Source organism: Meriones unguiculatus, chromosome 15, assembly GCF_030254825.1.
Source record: "Meriones unguiculatus strain TT.TT164.6M chromosome 15, Bangor_MerUng_6.1, whole genome shotgun sequence".
Taxonomy (NCBI): domain Eukaryota; kingdom Metazoa; phylum Chordata; class Mammalia; order Rodentia; family Muridae; genus Meriones; species Meriones unguiculatus.
Window position 1 is genome coordinate 7,073,365 of NC_083362.1, and position 17,168 is coordinate 7,090,532.

At 52.0% G+C, this 17,168-nt stretch overlaps 1 protein-coding gene across 1 annotated transcript in view; it reads left to right on the forward strand.

Moving 5' to 3' along the window:
- Cyth3 (cytohesin 3) overlaps positions 1-17,168 on the forward strand; it is a 97,962-nt gene that overhangs the window by 77,603 nt on the left and 3,191 nt on the right. Inside the window, exons 5-9 of the mRNA XM_021651763.2 lie at positions 5,443-5,561; positions 9,688-9,768; positions 11,951-12,063; positions 12,261-12,409; positions 13,422-13,533. Of these exons, the coding sequence (XP_021507438.2) occupies positions 5,443-5,561; positions 9,688-9,768; positions 11,951-12,063; positions 12,261-12,409; positions 13,422-13,533 (574 nt within the window). The remainder of the gene's footprint in view (positions 1-5,442; positions 5,562-9,687; positions 9,769-11,950; positions 12,064-12,260; positions 12,410-13,421; positions 13,534-17,168) is intronic.

Here is a 17,168-nt window from a genome sequence, read left to right on the forward strand (position 1 = left end):
GGGCTCAGAAGGTAAACAGAGCCAGGTGTGGTGGAGAGGAGGGGCCAACAAACCTAAGTCTAAAAGAAGAAGATTATGTGAAAAAAAGTTTTATCTTGGTCTATTTTATAAGAAAGGAGGAAAAGGAGAGCAATAAGGACAGCTGAGGTATTGCTAGACACATACAAGTTAACATGTCGAGTCTGGGTCGCCATTAAAACCAGGGATGAAATAAGGTTTATAAAGTAGTGGGAAAGGTAGAATTAGGAAAGCCCTGTATGACAGCTGAGGTGCCCTGGGCTGCACAATGGGGCCTTTTCACAAATCCTCCTTCAGAAAGACCCTCCCCAAAGCCCACCGGATAAGAGATGCGAGGAGCAAGTTCTAACAGGTAATTTCTTACCATAAACATGGAGAAGATGGTTCAGCGGGTAGGAACACTGGCAGACTGGAGGCCCAGCAGCCAGGCGACCACCCACAGCCACCATGGCTCCAGTTCCAGAGACTGTGAAGCCCTTTCCTGGCCTCTGCAAGCACTGCATGCACGTGGTGCACAGACGTGCATGGCGGCAAGGCCTATGCTCATAAAAACAAACTCCGGCTGTCTCTCGGTTAAGGTGCCCTTCGAGGAAGACTGGAATGAAGGGACAAGAGAAGGCACTGGGTGAAAGGGCTGGATTTCTATTCTGGGTGTGGTGACACAGGCGTTCATCCCAGCATTTACCACACACATGACTTAAGACATAGAACTATATCTTCCCACAGAAGACAAGGAGTCCAAGCTGAAGGTACGGGCAGAGTACCCTTCACACTTGGACGCAGAGTCTGTCCGGGCCTCTCTCCTAGCTCAGGTGATTGACAACAGGCGCTCTTAGCTGTGACCATACCCTCTGGTGTCTTGTGCCTTCTCTGCTGTGCCCCTTGCCCTCTCGCTGTGTAGTCCAGGCTGCTCTAGAACTTGAGACAGTCCTGCCCCTGAAGTGCTGAAGCTGCAGGTGTGTACTACCACACCTGGTTTAGCTGCTCTTGAGGGCACACGTCACTGAGCTCAAAGCTGGCCTGCTCCCGTTGACCCTGCTTGCCGTGCCTCACACCTTGATGCAGCCCTTTCTTACTTGAAACTACTTGCATGGTTCCTGGCTTTTGACTCTACATCTGCTTATGATCCATATTAGACTCTCATCACTCTGACAAATCACTTACGGAGTTGAAAGGAAGAAAGATTAGTTTGGGCCATGGTCTTAGAGTTTTCAGTTATGGCCATCTGGACGCGTCACTTGGGGTCTGAGAACATTATATGGTAGAGGGTGTGGCAGAGGCTGTTTGCTCATGTAGACAGGAAGCAGAAAAAAGCAGCAGGAAAGGCCGGATAGACCCTTCAACGACAGGCTCCATCAGCCCACTTCCTCTAACCAGACCCTGTCTTCCACTGCTGTGTTCAACCTATCGTAAAGAATCTAACATCAGTGAGGCCAGAATACTCAAAATCTAAGCTAGTTCAATCTAATCATGTCTGGAAACACACAGACACACCAAGAGGTGTCCTTCCCTGATGGAGGTGGCTCCCAGTCCGTTCAGGTTGACCACATTAGCTGTCATAGGTTCTCTGGCCTGATCACAGCAGTGGCCCTTTGTTCCCATGGTCAGGGCATTGTTTGTATCTCTTGCAGAGAGAACTCTTCTTTGCTGGGACCCCACGTGTTCCTCCTGTGACTCATAAGGAAGAAATGACCTTGTTCTGACCATTTTTAAAGATGTATTTATTGTATATATAGTGTTCTGTCTGCATTTACACCCACAATCCAGAAGAAGACGCCAGATCTCATTATAGATGGTTGTGAGCCACCACGTGGTTGCTGGGAATTGAACTCAAGACCTCTGGAAGAGCAGCCAGTGCTCTTAACCTCTGAGCCATTTCTCCAGTCCCCCCATTTGACTTTCTTACTTCTTCCAGAACAGTTGTGTTGGTTACTTTTCTCACCACCGTGACAAAAATGCCTGATCAAATCGGCCTGAGGAAGGAAAAATGTGTACAGGCTCACAAGTCAAGAGGTGCAGTCCATGGTGGTGGCAAAGCTTGAGGTGCTGCTCCCACCACATTTACAGCCATACAGCGTACAGGGACGCTGGGACTCAGCTTGCCCTCTCCTTTTGACTCAGTGCAGGCAGGCAGCCAGGGCAGGGGTGCCACCAGCACTGAGCTGGGACTTCCCACATCAGTTAAAACTCTTGTGACACTCCCTCTCAGGCAAGCTCTCCTCCTAGGGTTTCTGAGTGCTTTCAAGTTGGCAGTCGAGATCAGCCGTTTCCTAGGTCTTTGGGGGAGAGGGCCAAGGTCCAGGGCATGTCCTGACCATCTAGTGTGTTCCACACTCTCACTGTGACCTTCCACAGGCCTGAGGTCCCAGGGTCTGGCACTCAGCTTTGAGACCACAGACCCTGAAGCTCCAGGACAGTAGAAGGGGAGAAAAGGCCAGGTGGCAAAGATGCAAGACCTCTTAAGGGCACTGGGACTGTGTGCTAGGGGTCATTGAGCTCTTAAGGGGGAATGGCTACAAACTCAACCTCTGGGGCATTGTAGTCTCAGTCAAGATAGTCTCCAGCAACCAGGCCTGGACCAGACCCACTTCTGTCTCTGCTTCCATGAGCCCTTTGTTCCAGAACCCTGGGTATTTTCAGGTGCCCTTTTCCCTGCTCTTAGCAGACTTCAGAGTAGCAACCTACAGTTTACACTCACTGTTAGTCTTATGAATCCTAATAACCCTAGCCAGGGAGTTATTGATTTTTGACCCTGGGGTATTGGACAGTAAAGTTCTGCCTAACCTTCTAATTATTGCCCCTCCCTTGCTGACCCCAAGGGAGCTATGTACTGTGTTCTCCTGCTGGCTTCTGGCTCACCATCCATACTTATGCCTAATTCTCCTCATCTGGATGGTTAGTGATGGGGTGTGCAGAGTGTGTGTGGCTTCACAGTCACACCCAGATAGATGTGCACATTCATGCTCCTACCAGAAACCACAAGAGTTAACGTGTGACTGTCATACTTAAATGACACTACAAGGCACACAAATTTTAGTCTTGGAGCATCTTGACAAATTAAGAAACAAAACTCTCAACCCAGAACAGAATGTGCATGCAGAATATTGTAGGCCACCTTTTTGGGGCCACTGTTTCGCAAATCCATTCCCCAGGTATCCCACACTAGCACCAAAATTAGGTTTGCTTTTTTTAAATCTTGCGTAAGCAGAATGAAAATATACCTGCCCGGGTCTGGGGAGAGGGTTCAGTGGATGCAACACTTTCTGGGCAAGCTTGAGGACCAGGGAGTGATGCTCCAAACCTGCTTGAAACCTGAGCAGGTGCAGTGTCTGCCTGTGCTCCCCACATGCAGGAGGCAGAGGCAGGAAAGCTGGAATTGGTAGCTCTAGGTTCAAGGGAGACCCTGCCTCGATCAATTAAAAATGGAGCACCATCAAGGAAGACCTGGCATCAACTCAGGTCCCCACACAGGAGAACTTGCATGTGTACCTCCACATGTGTGCACCACATACACAATAATTGCATCTATTTACATTCTCTTGTGTTGTCTCTTGCTTTGTACCAGGTCTGGGAGCCTCTCGTTCATTTTGTTCTTTTAATCTAGCCACAATCTTCCATCTTCTATCTTTATCTTTTCTCTTACTGGTTGTCTGTTGCTGTCTGAAGTTTTTGGAAATGCTAAATAAGGCTGCCAGATGGATTGTGGGTGTGAGGAAGCCAAAGCAGGCTTAGGCCTGGGAGTTTGAGCTGGAAAAGTCTCTCTGAGTTTGTAGAAACACCTCTTGGCACGTAGATATCAGAATTCCCTGTGTTCTCGCTAGCCTGGTATAAGGTAGCTTGAAACCAGCTCTCAACTTGTGCAAGAGGTGCTTTTGCTATTGTGGGGTCCTGGGGGTTCTGAGAGGTAGTGCAGTGCAGCTGATTTAAGCCTGGGACAGGCCTTGTCTCTCGAAACTGCCAGCTACACTTTTTGCAGGTTCTTCAAGTAGGCATGTGTTTGGCTGGTGTAAGCTCAATGGTAGTGTAACAGGTAACAGAAAATCCAGCCCCTCCCTTCCAAATTGGTTATATGATGGATTTTTATGTTCTCATATAGTTGCTGTGGCAATTGGAGGCTTCCAAGTGACAGGAGCAAGATGCTCAGTCTTTCTCTCACATGAGGGAAGCTGGGTTTCTGGTCATTGCGTGGAGCTCAAAGTAGGAAGAAGAGAAAAGACAGTGGGAGACATCTCTTTAGGTTTCCATTTATGTTGGCTTGCCCAGATCTGGGTCACAAGGTCACTTGTATGTAAAGGGGCCTATGAAGCAATTATTTGGGGTAAGATGGCCAAATAGAAGGGTTGGGCTGGGCCAGGTGGCAAGATGAGAAAAAAGCTCTTCCCACACAAGCCTGATGACCTGAGTTCAGTCCCTAGTGCTCAGGTGGAAGGAGAGGGCTGAGCCGGAAGGCCGCTCCCTGACCTCCACATGTGCACTGTAGCGCAGGCATACACATGACACACACCGTCACAATGAGTAAGGAGGGCTGGCTCATTAGGTAAAGGTACCACCAAGCTTGAAGACTTGGTGGAAGTTCCATTCCCAGGACCCTATGCTGGAAGGAGAGACCCAATTCATGTCAAGTTGTCCTCTGACCATGGCCAGTACCTGAGCTCACCCACGTAAATAAATGTAATCTAGATTTTTAGTAAGTTAAAAATTATTTCTTTTTTAAAAGGTGGGCCAAGGCTGCCGGGGAGCTGGCTCAGCTGCTCTGCCTGAGGACTGAGGTCAATGCCCAGCACCCACATGGTGCTCACAACATCTGTAACTCCTGTCCCAGGGGTCTGACTCCATCTTCTGGCCTCTGCAGGTGCTAGGCATACATGTAGGATACAGACATACATGCAGGTGAAACAGTCACACACATAAAATAGAAATAAAAAATTTGAAAAAGGTTGGTGGTTGGGGTCAGGTGTTGGTTGCTCAACCGGCAGCATCTCTCACCACAGTCGGGTCCTGTGAGGCAGGAAAAAGCTGTTTCCCTAAGCATTAAAAACCTGATGATGGTAGCCGGGCATGGCGGTGCATGCCTGTCCCAGCACTTGGAGAAGAAGAGGCAGGTGGATCTCTGAGTTCAAGGCCAGACTGGTCTACAGAACAAGTCCAGGACAGCCAAGGCTATAGAGAGAGACCGTCTCAAAAAAACAAAACAAAATCTGATGATGGATTTTACTGCTTGTGTAGTGCCTGACAAACACAGTTTGTTTGTTTTAATCTTGAATGGATTAAACACACTGTGGTGATTCGGAGAGCATGTGGGCCCCATAGGTCTCTGGCATTTTCACCGAGTCCAGGTTACTGCACAAAGCACGTTTCCAGCCTTGAAAATGGGCCGTGAGCTGCCCTGCTGACCTGCTTGTTCCATCTCACACTGTTCCTCAGGGCATTCAGTTCCTAATTGAGAATGACCTGCTGCAGAGCTCCGCAGAGGATGTCGCCCAGTTCCTGTACAAGGGAGAGGGCCTGAACAAGACCGTCATTGGAGACTACCTGGGTGAGAGGTAAGCAGAGGGGCCTCTCACAGCCCTTGAGCTACAGGGACAGAGGCGACTGATCTCCAAGTGAGGACAGGGTATTGGGACACCCGGGCATTTGGGATCTTACCACACCAAAGGTTAAAGTAGACCAAAGACCTAAAGCAAAGAAAACTTAAGTACTAGGGAGGAAAGGTAGGGGTGAGCCCACGTGGTCTGGGCTTACACAGGGCTTCTTAGCTCTACAGCAGAAGCACACACAACAGAAGAGGGAGCAGGTGCCTGAGGCTCAGGTCGCTCTGTGGCCCATGGGAGTACTCAGTCACCAGGCTCATCCCCTCCTATAAATGCCCAGACTTGCCAGGGGTTTCTTCCCTGTCCGTCTGCTCGGTTTTGCTTTGCTTGTCTTTGCGGGTTTTGAGATCTGCTCTTGTTGTGTAGCCTAGGCTGGCCTCACACTTATAGTGATCTTCCTTCTTCCTCTAAGGGCTGGGATTACAGGGCTGTTCCAGCATTTCCTGAAGGGCCATCTGCTGTGCTTGGCTGAGGCTAGGCAAGAAGGGAGCTGTGTAAAGCCCGGCACTGCTCACTCACGCAGTTCTGTTCCTAGCTTTTTAAAACGCTTCATCTGAAGTGGAGCGGTCCCCAGCTTGTTCAGGGAGGTTAGTACTACCTGACACCAAAACCAGATCCATCAACAAAGAAAGCCATAGTCCAGCATCTTAGGAGCCTAGAAATGATTTTTGTTTAGCAGATTAACAAACGAGACTCGGCAGCATATGAATATTATACCAAGTGGACTCACATGTGCCCTCACGGTCTCTAATGACCATTTACTTTTGTCCGTCACTCATTCATTTGTTCACTACTGGCATCTCTAGCCCAGGGCGGTTGGTGCAGTTTACAAGTCAGTTAAAGAGCTTTAGTGATGCTTAGTGGTGGAATGCTTGCTTAGCATGCATGAGGCCCTGTGTTCAGACCTGAGCAACACACACGAGCCCGCACACACATGCGCACACTCACGCACACATGTATGAGCTGGTCATGGTGGCACATACCTTTACTCCCAGAATTCTGGAGGTCAAGGTCATCCTTAGCTATAGCCTGAGTCCTTGGCTAGCCCAGGCTGGCTGAGACCCATTTTGAAAAAAAACACTATAGTAATACATCTATAGAGCACAGCCAAACTCATAGGAACATCTCAGTAAAGGTGGCAAAGCATTTGGCAGAACTCAACACTGTTCCATGATAAAAACCCTCAGCAGGATATTAGGACTAGAAGGGATCTCTCCTCAATGTGACAGAAGCCTCCCGTGAAAAGCCCACAGCTCAGGTCAGACCTAATGGTGAAAGACTGAACATTTTCTCTGCAAAGAGCAAGACAGTGTGATCGCATTACTGCTCTTCAGCATGGCACTGGACGGTCACATAGGCCACAAAATGAAAAACTAAGATGTCCGTGCTGGCGAGGTAGAGCAGTTTGCAGGTATGATCCATGTGTATAGAAAATCCTTCTGAAAGCCAAGCCGCTGTGTGGCCACCTGTAGTCCCAGCACTCAAGGCAGAGATGGGGTTGGGGAGGGACCCGTGAAATCTGGCTTGCTGCTGTAGCTGAATGCATGAGGGACCCTGCCTCAGAAAGTCAAGTTGAAAGTGGTTGAGGAAGACATCTGGCATCAGCCTCTGGCCTCCACACATGTGCGACTAAACATGCCTGCACGCCAACGTCCTTGCAAGCAAGCATGTGTACACACACCGCACCTACATACACATGCTGTTCGTTCTGTTGCTGTGATAAGATTCTCAGACCAAAAGCAACTTGGCCAGGAAAGGGTTTATTTGGCGTATTTATATAGACGTATAGCTCAGGGAATCTAGAGCAGGAACTTGAGTGAGAGCAGCGTTCTTTTTACTGGCTTGCCTGCTGGCTCTTGCTTGGCTAGCTTTCTTTTGTAGCCCAGGTCCTCTTGTCTAGGGACAGTACTGCCCACAGGGGGCAGTCATCAACCAAGACAATCTCTCACAGACCTGGCTACAGACTAGCCTGATTGATAAAGTTCTTAAATTGAGGTTCCCCTTAGCCCCTCACTATACACAAGGGTTTAATAGGGGTCCAAGACACTTATGTGAAGCCACTGAGTGCTTAGAAAGAGCCAGGGGCAAATCGTCATGGTCCTGTAATTGCAGGAGTCTAGTGGCCGAAGCCCAACAGTTAAAGAAGATGAGGTAAACTGAACATCAAAAAAGAAGTTTTAAATCAAACATTTATTTATTTGTATGTGTGTGGGTGATAGGATGCTGTGGCCCTTTGGCAGATCAGAGGACAACCTGTGGGAGCTGGTCCTGTTTCACATGGGTTCTGGGATCAAACTCAGGTTGTCAAGCTTTGCCTCAAGTTCTTTACTTGCTAAGTCAGTTCATCAGGCCCAAATTATTATTGTTCACTTCAGAGAATACTATTAAGAGAGAGGGAGGAAAAGAGAAGAAAAGAAAAAGCCGGAGGTAGTGGCAGACATTTAATCCCAGCACTTGGAAGAGCAGAGGCAGGTGGATCTCTGAGTTGGAGGCCAGCCTAGTGTACAAGAGAAACCCTATCTCAAAAAACCAGGGAGATAAAAGGTGGGAGAGGAGATAGAGACAAAGGAAAAAGAGAATGAGACAGTTCCCTCAAAGAGGGAGGCAGGTTGACCAGCCCCAATCCCAAACCCTAATTGCTGTAGAGATGGGAGTCTGCCTTTGACACAGCTTCTGGTGCACTGCTCGCAGAGGTTCTGGTAAGCTGCTGTGGTCACAGGTCTTGTCCTTAGCTGTGGCCCTAACCTGGAGCCACTGTGTTCCTCCACACTGAGCAGCAGCGGGCCCCGTGTGTCGGCTGCCGAGCCGCTTGGCCAGTTTAGTGGCTCATCTGACAAGTGTGGTGTTGCGGGATCAGAGACTCAAGACACCCTGTCTTGTCTTCAGGGACAGTGTGCCTCCTAGGAAGGTCTCATCGTGCCCTCTTCAGGGGACACAGGCTAAGGAACCACCAAGGGCCCTAGAGAGAACCGTGCCACATCTTCCCAGCCAGAGTGCTGTTTCCCAGCTGCTTTCTTTGAACTTGAAACCTCCATTGGGGAGGGGTCCTATGGGCAGACAACACTAAACTATATGGCCACAGCTTACTGCGTCTGGTCTTTGTGTGGCACAGACTGTGGTTTTTATGCCAGGTTTAGTCTGTTCTCCAAGGATGGCGGATGCCAGGTGTATCCTGTGAGGTTATAGGTGTCGTGTGACAGTGTAGACAAACCCAGGCCTTGTGCTTCCGCGATGTCCACACAACATGTGGTCAGCAGGCTTATGGCAGGACTTGAGCTAAAATCCAGTGAGACACACTGACACATCATTTTTTTATTGCTGTTTAAAGAATTGCCTTATTATATTTTCATGTTTCATTTTAAAAACCTGTGTGATTTGGCTTATGGTTTGTGTCCAATATCCAAGCACTTGTGAGGCTGAGGCAGGAGTATTCAAATGAATTCCCTAGGTTATAGTTCCATGCCGGTCAAAGCTACAGAATGAGACCTTATTTCACCGTCCTCCAAAAACAAAACAAATCAAAAATCCCCAATGTGATGTATTGGTTTTTTTCTCCCAGACTCTCCTGGGTCTAGTGCATCTTAGGTTTATGGCCTGAGAGTTTGCTTTGCCTTTTCTTACACTCCAGTCCCCATGTATGAAGCAGAGACCATGGCAGGGCCCCGCTCAGGGCCATTTTGAAGGCTCCAGAATGTATAGAGAACCCCGGGTGAACTTGTCATTGAGTGCTTGGCATTGGCCTGAAGATGTACTGAGGGTTTATGGTGGAAACACTCTCCAGACAGCCTCTCAGCTCTCCTTTGCATTGAACCTGGCAACCGGGAGCACGGGTGCATGCCTGTAATCCCCTCACTTGGGAGGTGGGGGCAGGAGGATCCTGAGTTCCAGGCCTTCTGCAGCCTAGTGAGACTCTGTCTCAAAAAACAACACAAATCAAAATTCTGAAAACAAAGTTTACAGTGAAGAACATGGTTGCTCGTAGTGAGCTAACATTACCTGCCAAGGCCTACTGTGGAATAAGCCCTGACTCCAAGTAACTCAGATGTAATGTGTTTGCCTTGTTTCTGTTCTTTCCTAGGGATGACTTTAATATCAAAGTTCTTCAGGCTTTTGTTGAGCTGCATGAGTTTGCTGATCTCAACCTTGTCCAGGCTTTAAGGTGAGCGTGTGCCTCACCGCACGCGTAGACAGATGCCGCAGCCATTGAGTCACTGCACGTGACTCTGGTGGACCCCCAGTAACCCTGCAGTTCTGGCGGCTCAGCCTCTCCCTCTCCTGGGCGACACTCAGCAGTCAGAGGCAGAGGCCAGACTTGCTCTGGGGAGCCCCTGTACTTGCTGTTACCATTGTGTTGCCATAGCCGATGTCCCGGTAAGAAGGCCTTAAAGAAGGCTTTATTTTGGCTCCCAGTTTGTCATGATGGGGAGGGCATAGCACTGCTGCCTAAGGTATGTAGACAGTAAAAGATGGAGACAGTTTTGCAGAAAGGAAGCTGAGCTCGCTGCTCTCCATAGAGCTTTATTAGAGCTCCCAGCTCTCAGCTGTAACGTGTCTTGGAAATGGCAGAACCACCATGTACAACATGGTGGGGTTCTGAAAGAGCCAGACAGAGCCTTGCGTTCTGAGGACAGAGATGGGTTTCTTGCTCACACGGGTTTCATGGAGGTGGGAGGTAGTAGGGAGAAGTTCGGTGCATGGGATGACGTCATCATTCAGGACAGACTTTCCTCACTCACACCTTTCTGGAAACACCGTCAAGGATAGACCCACAGGTGTGTCTCCATGGTGACTATGTACATAGTCAGGTTGACAGTGGAGCTTAGCCATCACACCTTGTGTGTGTGCTTGCTTCCCATGCCTTGGACTGTTGTCAGCAGATTTGTGCTCAGGCCCCAAGCTTATGGGCTTGTGTGCCAAGGAGGATGTCGCTTGAACCCTCAGGTGTCATTCTGTGGCTTCTGTCTTGTCTGAGGAGAACCCCTGTCACTGTAGATCGCATGTGAGTGAAGGAGGACAGCTCTTCGTGTTCGGTGCTATTCTGGTGTCTACGGTGTGTTCTTTGGGTGCCACTCAAGCTGCTCAGAATGATGCAGAGTCCACTGTGGGTGCAGGAGGATGACAGGCATTGCTGATGCCTGTTTCACTGTTGAGAGAAGCTGCTTGCTGTAGCAATAAAGTGTGAGGCTGGCCAAGAGGTCCTCAGATTAGTGGGAGGAGGGAAGGCACGGTGGGTGGAACTGACGAGGATGGAGCGAGCACCGGGATGGGGAGAGCGGCCTTAGGTCGGCGCTGCTGCCTGGAGTCTGGAGAACTGCCCTAAGGACAGGGTGCTGCTGGCCTGCAGTGCTGAGGCGCAAGGAGAGCGTCTGTGGCAGGTTGGTGACCATGTGGAGGAGAGGGAGTGTCAGAGCTGGACCTGGCTCATCTCTGTCTTGAAAGTGGGTGTGGGACATCCGGGTGTGGTGCTATTGATCCAGGATCTGCAGAGTGAGGGCTGATTATGGCACAAATACCCCTGGGGTGGGGGCAGGCCCAGAGGAAAGAGCCCTACTTCACCAGCCTGCACAGGAGGGAGAGCCCAGGGCAAGGGGAACAGGTCTTTCTCCCTTGTATCACTGTAGCAGCCATGTCATAAGACCCAAAGCAGTGCAGAAGGTTTTCTCCAGCTTGTAGGTCTGACCTGTGTTCTCATCCTCATACTGAGCCGTTGCGGCATGGCTGTCCCCGGGCAGCTGGGTGTGAGCTCACTGGCTGGAGAGACCCGAGGGAGCAGGCCAGCCATCTAACCTGCCCTCAGTGCTTAAGGCAGACAGGCGGGAAGTGCTGGTGGGTGCCTACCAAGAAAGCCAAGCACAGAGGAGTTGGGGACATTGGGCGGGAGCCACAGTGTCACATAGGGCGACTTCCAAAGACAGTAACATCTCTGTGCTTCTGGGCCCTTGATTCCGGAGTGACACCTCAGCCAGCCCGGCTGGGACCTGGGAGATGTGGGTGGGCACGGACTGCTCACTGGCCTTGCCTTGTGTCCTGCCAGAACTGTGGCAGCTATGGGGGTGGATCGTGCCCTGGTGATCAGCTAGTACCTGTACTAGATAACAGGAGGGCAGACATACTGGGACCCTGGAGGGGTTTAAGGCATCCACAGCAGCTCGTGGAGAATTGTTTGTAGTCACACAGAAGTAGCCATCAGCAGTCCTCAGTTGTTGGATAGGAGGCCAGCTGACTTCATGGCACTAGTTCTGGCACTTGGACTGAGCGGGCCACACTCTCCCTGTGGTGTAGGGCCCACGCCAGAGCTGTCCTCCCAGGGCCACTCAGGGAGGCATCCTCTGTGTCCACAGGCAGTTCCTGTGGAGCTTCAGGCTTCCTGGAGAGGCGCAGAAGATCGACCGCATGATGGAGGCCTTCGCGTCACGATACTGCCTGTGCAACCCTGGTGTCTTCCAGTCCACAGGTCAGTGGCCTGCCACATCTCTGAGTTGAGGTGCTCCTACCAAAGCTCCCCATCGCCCTTACTGCCTCTGTGGGGAGCCGCCCCTCAAAGCGGGCAAGCACCCTGCCAGGAAGGCAGCCTAGGCAACACTTCGGGGCCATCCCCATGTGGAAAAGCGAGCCGAGCTCCAAGCCTCCCCCTCTTGTGGCTTGTTGCAGATACGTGCTACGTACTGTCGTTTGCCATCATCATGCTCAACACCAGCTTGCACAACCACAATGTGCGGGACAAGCCCACTGCAGAGCGCTTCATCACCATGAACCGCGGCATCAACGAGGGCGGGGACCTTCCTGAGGAACTGCTGAGGGTGAGTCCGTGGGCGGCCTCCCTCTTGTAGGTCTGTCCTGCTTTCATCTCTGCGGCTGTGATAAAACACCCCAACAAGTGCAACTTTAAGGGAGGAGGGGTTTGTCTAGGTTCCATAGGGTCCGCCATTGTGGGGAAGTCAGGGCAGGCCCCTGCTCAGGTCCAGTCAAGAGCATATGCGTGTTAGCCGGTCTCAGCTCACATTCTCTTTTATGCACTCTAGGACCCACGCCCAGGAAACAGTGGCAGCCACTATGAGGCTAGCCCTTCCCTCCTCACAGGCCAGCCTGATCTAGATATAATGCCTCAGTGAGACGTCTTTCTCAGGAGATTCGAGATTGTGTCATGCTGACAACCAAGACTAGCCATAGAGACAAACTATAGTCTCTTTCCTTGACATCTTTTGGGGGTTTTCCTACTCATGTGTGTGTAGAGCTCAGTCTTGGGTTTCTCCCTCAGTCGTGTGTGTGCACGGGGTATGTGAGGTGGTGGCATGTGGAGGTCAGAGAACCAAGCTGTGCGGGGTTTGTTCTCTCCTTCCAGATGTATGTGAGCTCTTCGGGTGGAACCTGGGCTGCTAGGCTTGGTGCCCAAGTGCCTGAACCTGCTGAGCTGGCCTGCCACCTCCAGGTGTTCTGGTGTTGTGTGGAGACAGGGTCTCTCGGTGGCCGCTAAGTCCCAAGAGTCCTCCTGTGTCTGCCTGAGAGATGACATATGTCCTACCAAACCTCGGTTCTTCTCTTACGTGGGTGCTGGGCGTCTAGAGTCAGGTCCGCATGCTTGCTGGCAAGCATTTCCTCTCCCAAGCCATCTCCAGGCCGCTCAAGTTATTTTAATCCTCAAATACTCTTAATCTAATAGGAATCAATAATGCTGCTTACTGATTTCAACAGCATCTTCCAGGCATCTGCTCAGCCTTCCGGCCTCTCAGGCTGCACAGGCCATGCTGTGCGGGAGAGAGGAGGGCTGCTTCCCGACAGTCCCTGACTGGCTGGCTGCTCTCCCCCTTACAGAACTTGTATGAAAGTATCAAGAATGAGCCGTTTAAGATCCCGGAAGATGATGGGAATGACCTGACACACACGTTCTTCAACCCGGACCGAGAAGGCTGGCTGCTGAAGCTGGGTGAGCCTGGCAGGGCGGAACCTGGCCCGCACCCCTCCGCCCACAGCAGCACCTCCCGAGGGCTCCTTGTCCTGCTCCTCCTGTGGAGCCACAGCCCCCAGCTACAAGGCAGAGAGATTAAAAAGAAAACGCAGTGCAGCCAGAGCCCACTCGGAGTTGTGGCCTCCCAGAGTGGGCCAGGCTTGCAGCCCTCGCTGCACGACCCGTCCCAGACAGCTACCGAGTTAGTGTCCACGTGGATCCGGGTGGCTCTCTGCTGAGAAGCAAGCGCCTTTACCTCAGAGCCTGCGTGCTTTCTCGTGCTTTGGCGTGCCTGTGATTCTGACGAGTGGTTTAAATGTGCCTTCTTGTTGTTTCCCTTCTGCCTGTGCTCCCACCTTTCTGTTCTGTGACGGGCTGTCCCTGCTTGTCCTGCGTTAGGAGGTAGGTACCCAGTGGCTTCCTCCCCGCCCCAGCGGCTCATTCTCTCCCCCACGTTGGTCTGTGTGACGCTCCGGTCTGTGGTTGCCATTCATCTGATCCATTTGGCTTTGGACGTGGCTGGGCAGCATCATGCAGGCTTAGTGTGGGTGACGCCCACTCCAGGACAGGGCCCGGAGCACTTGGGGCTAGAGGCGCATGGGGAGACTGTGTGGGAACAAGCTTGGCCCCCACCTTCAGGGCCTGCAGCAGTGAGGAAGCCGGTAACCAGCCTGTCCATACAGTGCCACCCCACCTCCACCCCACTAAACAACAGCCTTTGCACCTGTGCAAGGCTTCGCATTGGAAACTTAATGGTTTCCTGCATTTGGACAATTAAGGTTTTTAGGGTTCATTTGACTCTGGGGAGATGAAGTGTCACCTCAAATTGACAGTAAAGCCTGTGACATGTGACAGTACCCTATCTGGGTACTGTTATTGCCGTGCAGTAGGAAAGACATGAGGGATAGACTTCTGATGATTTTATTTAAAGACGGATCAAAGGAGGAAGGGCAGTGACATGGAGGCATGTGACAGAGAGCTCCTTACCCGAGGGGGTACTCCCTGAAGGTCTGCTGCTCCCCCGGAGAATTTTGGCCTTGGCCGTTGTTCTTTGCTCTCGCTATGTCAAAGTTCAGAAATATTCTCAATGTTGGCCTTAAAAGCTATGACACTAACCTTGAACCTGGACACCTGAGCGACATAGATACACTGGACTCTCAAGTTACAGTGTGCTTGTGGCCCCGGGAGGGATGGTGGCACCACCGCGTCCCAGCCACTCAGGTGGCTCCTGCCCCCAGAAAGAGGCCAGTCCCCAAGACAAAGGAACGAAACCAAGGCTGAGGTTGGGCATTTAAGGGGCCCTGGAGTAAATGTGCAGAGCTTTAGCCATGCACCCGGCCCAGGGCAGGAGGATGCAGGGACCTCCGCTCCGCTGTGTTCACTCTGCTCTAGGGAGAAAGTCTGAGGCCAAAGCCAGGTTTGCATGAGGCACTCTCCACAGATGGCATTCCAGCAAGCGGGTGGGCAGGGCCAGCCTGCTCTGGCTCTCCCAGGGTGACCCCTCCCAGGGTGACCCCTCCCAGGGTGACCTCCCCTGGTGCCCTTGTGTACTCTGCCTGTAGGCCTCCCTCAGTTGTATGGGGCGCAGACCAGCATTTGCTACAGCCAGCCGAATCTTCTCCAAGTGTCAGGAGGCTGGGACACGTGCTGGAAGCACTTTGGGGTCTTGGGGGGCTATTACAGTGTTGGATTTTGAAGCATTCATCAAAAACATAGGATGTAGTTAAAGTTGAGTTGTCGCGGAGGAAAAGGTGTATGTCACATATCAATGCATTTATGTGTGCACGGCCCCTACACATCCCTACAACGGTGAAGGTGGGAACATAGAACCATGGCCATGCTTGGGAGCACAGCTCTGTGCACAGGGCTGGATGCGGGGTGGGTGAGCAGACATCCCACCACCCTGTAGCAGAATCAGCTGTGGCTTCAAGCTTGGGGCATTCTCTCCCCTGCTAGACCTGTATCCGAGCTGAATGGTAGCCTGCTGGGCAAGCCTAGAGCCCAGCCCAGCTGACCCTGCTCAGCGTAGGCGCGTCCCGGCCTGGCTTCCCCAGTCACCCGGCTGTGTGGCCAGTGGAGATGTCCAGGGTACAGAGCCCGGGCCTTCCACCTTCCCAGATGCCCCCCTGGGCGGCAGAGCACAGAAGGGCCTCCCAGGCAGCCCTGATGCCACAGAGACGTGGAGCAGCTCTGCCAAAAGAGGGCCCATGGCTGGGAAGGGGCGGATTTGCATGTTTATTTCCAAGTGCTGCTGTTGGGAAGGTGGCCGGCCTGCGGCTGGAGGCACCGGTGTGGTGGGATGAGTGTGGTGGGGTCAACAGGTGGGCTTGAGGGGCTTGAGGGGCTTGAGTTGGGAGCCTCGGCCCAGGAGCGCACTCGAGAGAAGCTAGTGTGGCTAGATCCTGGCCTGGCCTTCTCTGTTCCTCCTCACCAGAGGACTTAGGGACAAGAGGCTGAACTGATTTTTTTCTCTTCCCCCACATGGGATGGGACTTCCATAATTCCCAAGTTTCCTGTGTGAATGGGGCGAGACCCGCCCCGGCGTCGTCGGGCGGCAAGGGGTTCAGGAACAATGGAGGGAGAAAGAGGTTTGACTTGCTCCAGGCTGGGGAAGCTTGAGGGAAGGCCCTTACGGCTTCTTTGGGCACAGGTGTGTGCCCTGGTGGCAACTTGAGGGAGAGGAGCTTGGGGCTGGCCTGGCATCCCAGTGTGCTCTGCAGACACTCCCGGTCAAGCTCCCTCCCCTAGCCCAGCTGCCTCCTGAGTGGGAGAACCCATTGGGAGCCTGGGCAGCTCCATTCTCGCCCCTGGGCACCTTCTGTGCTTCCCACAGCCCATGCACTCCCAGGACTCTGCATTTGCCTTAGAGGGCTGCAGCCACAGCCCGGGCACACTCCCCACCTCTTGGCACGGTGTGGAGAAAGGCAAGCTGTGCCTGTGCTGCCACTGTTCCATCCAGGCGCCTACAGTGCCATCTCACTTGGAGCCCCTGCTAACACTTGAACCTGTTAGCACAAGCAGCCTTTTTTTGTTTTTTCAAACTTCTTGTCCAAAGCAGAAGCTGTCAGTACAAATAATTTTGACTGATAGGACCAAGTATGTCAGGGTGAAAGGGTCCCTTTCCGTAGTAAAGAGCAGGTACAGATAGCTCTGTGTGTGTGTGTGTGTGTGTGTGTGTGTGTGTGTGTGTGTGTGTTCGTGTTCATGTGCTCCAGATCTTGTTAAAAGATTAATTCAATCTAATAATTCCCTGGGCCAAGAGTAATTGACTCTGATGGCTCCCAGGGCTGCTCAAAGTCCCAGTAATGCGCTAACAGCCCTGACGTAACGGGATTAAGCCTGGACAGATTGGGTGAGCGGCACCGGCTTCATCGTGTTCATTTCATGGGGGAATTACGACCATCCATTACGACTAACTTTTCCAGGAAGAGGACCTGGGAGCAGTGTGTGACCTAGGGTGACCCTGGGTGGCACTGGAGAAAAGGCAGCTGTGTGGGCCCCGGGCGGGGGATGCATGGGGCCCCAGCCCTGCACCCAGCTGTCCTGGATGACCAGGGCTCAGCGCTTGCCCTTGACTTTTACCTGGGGTCAGAGCGGATGGTTTGAAGAGGAAG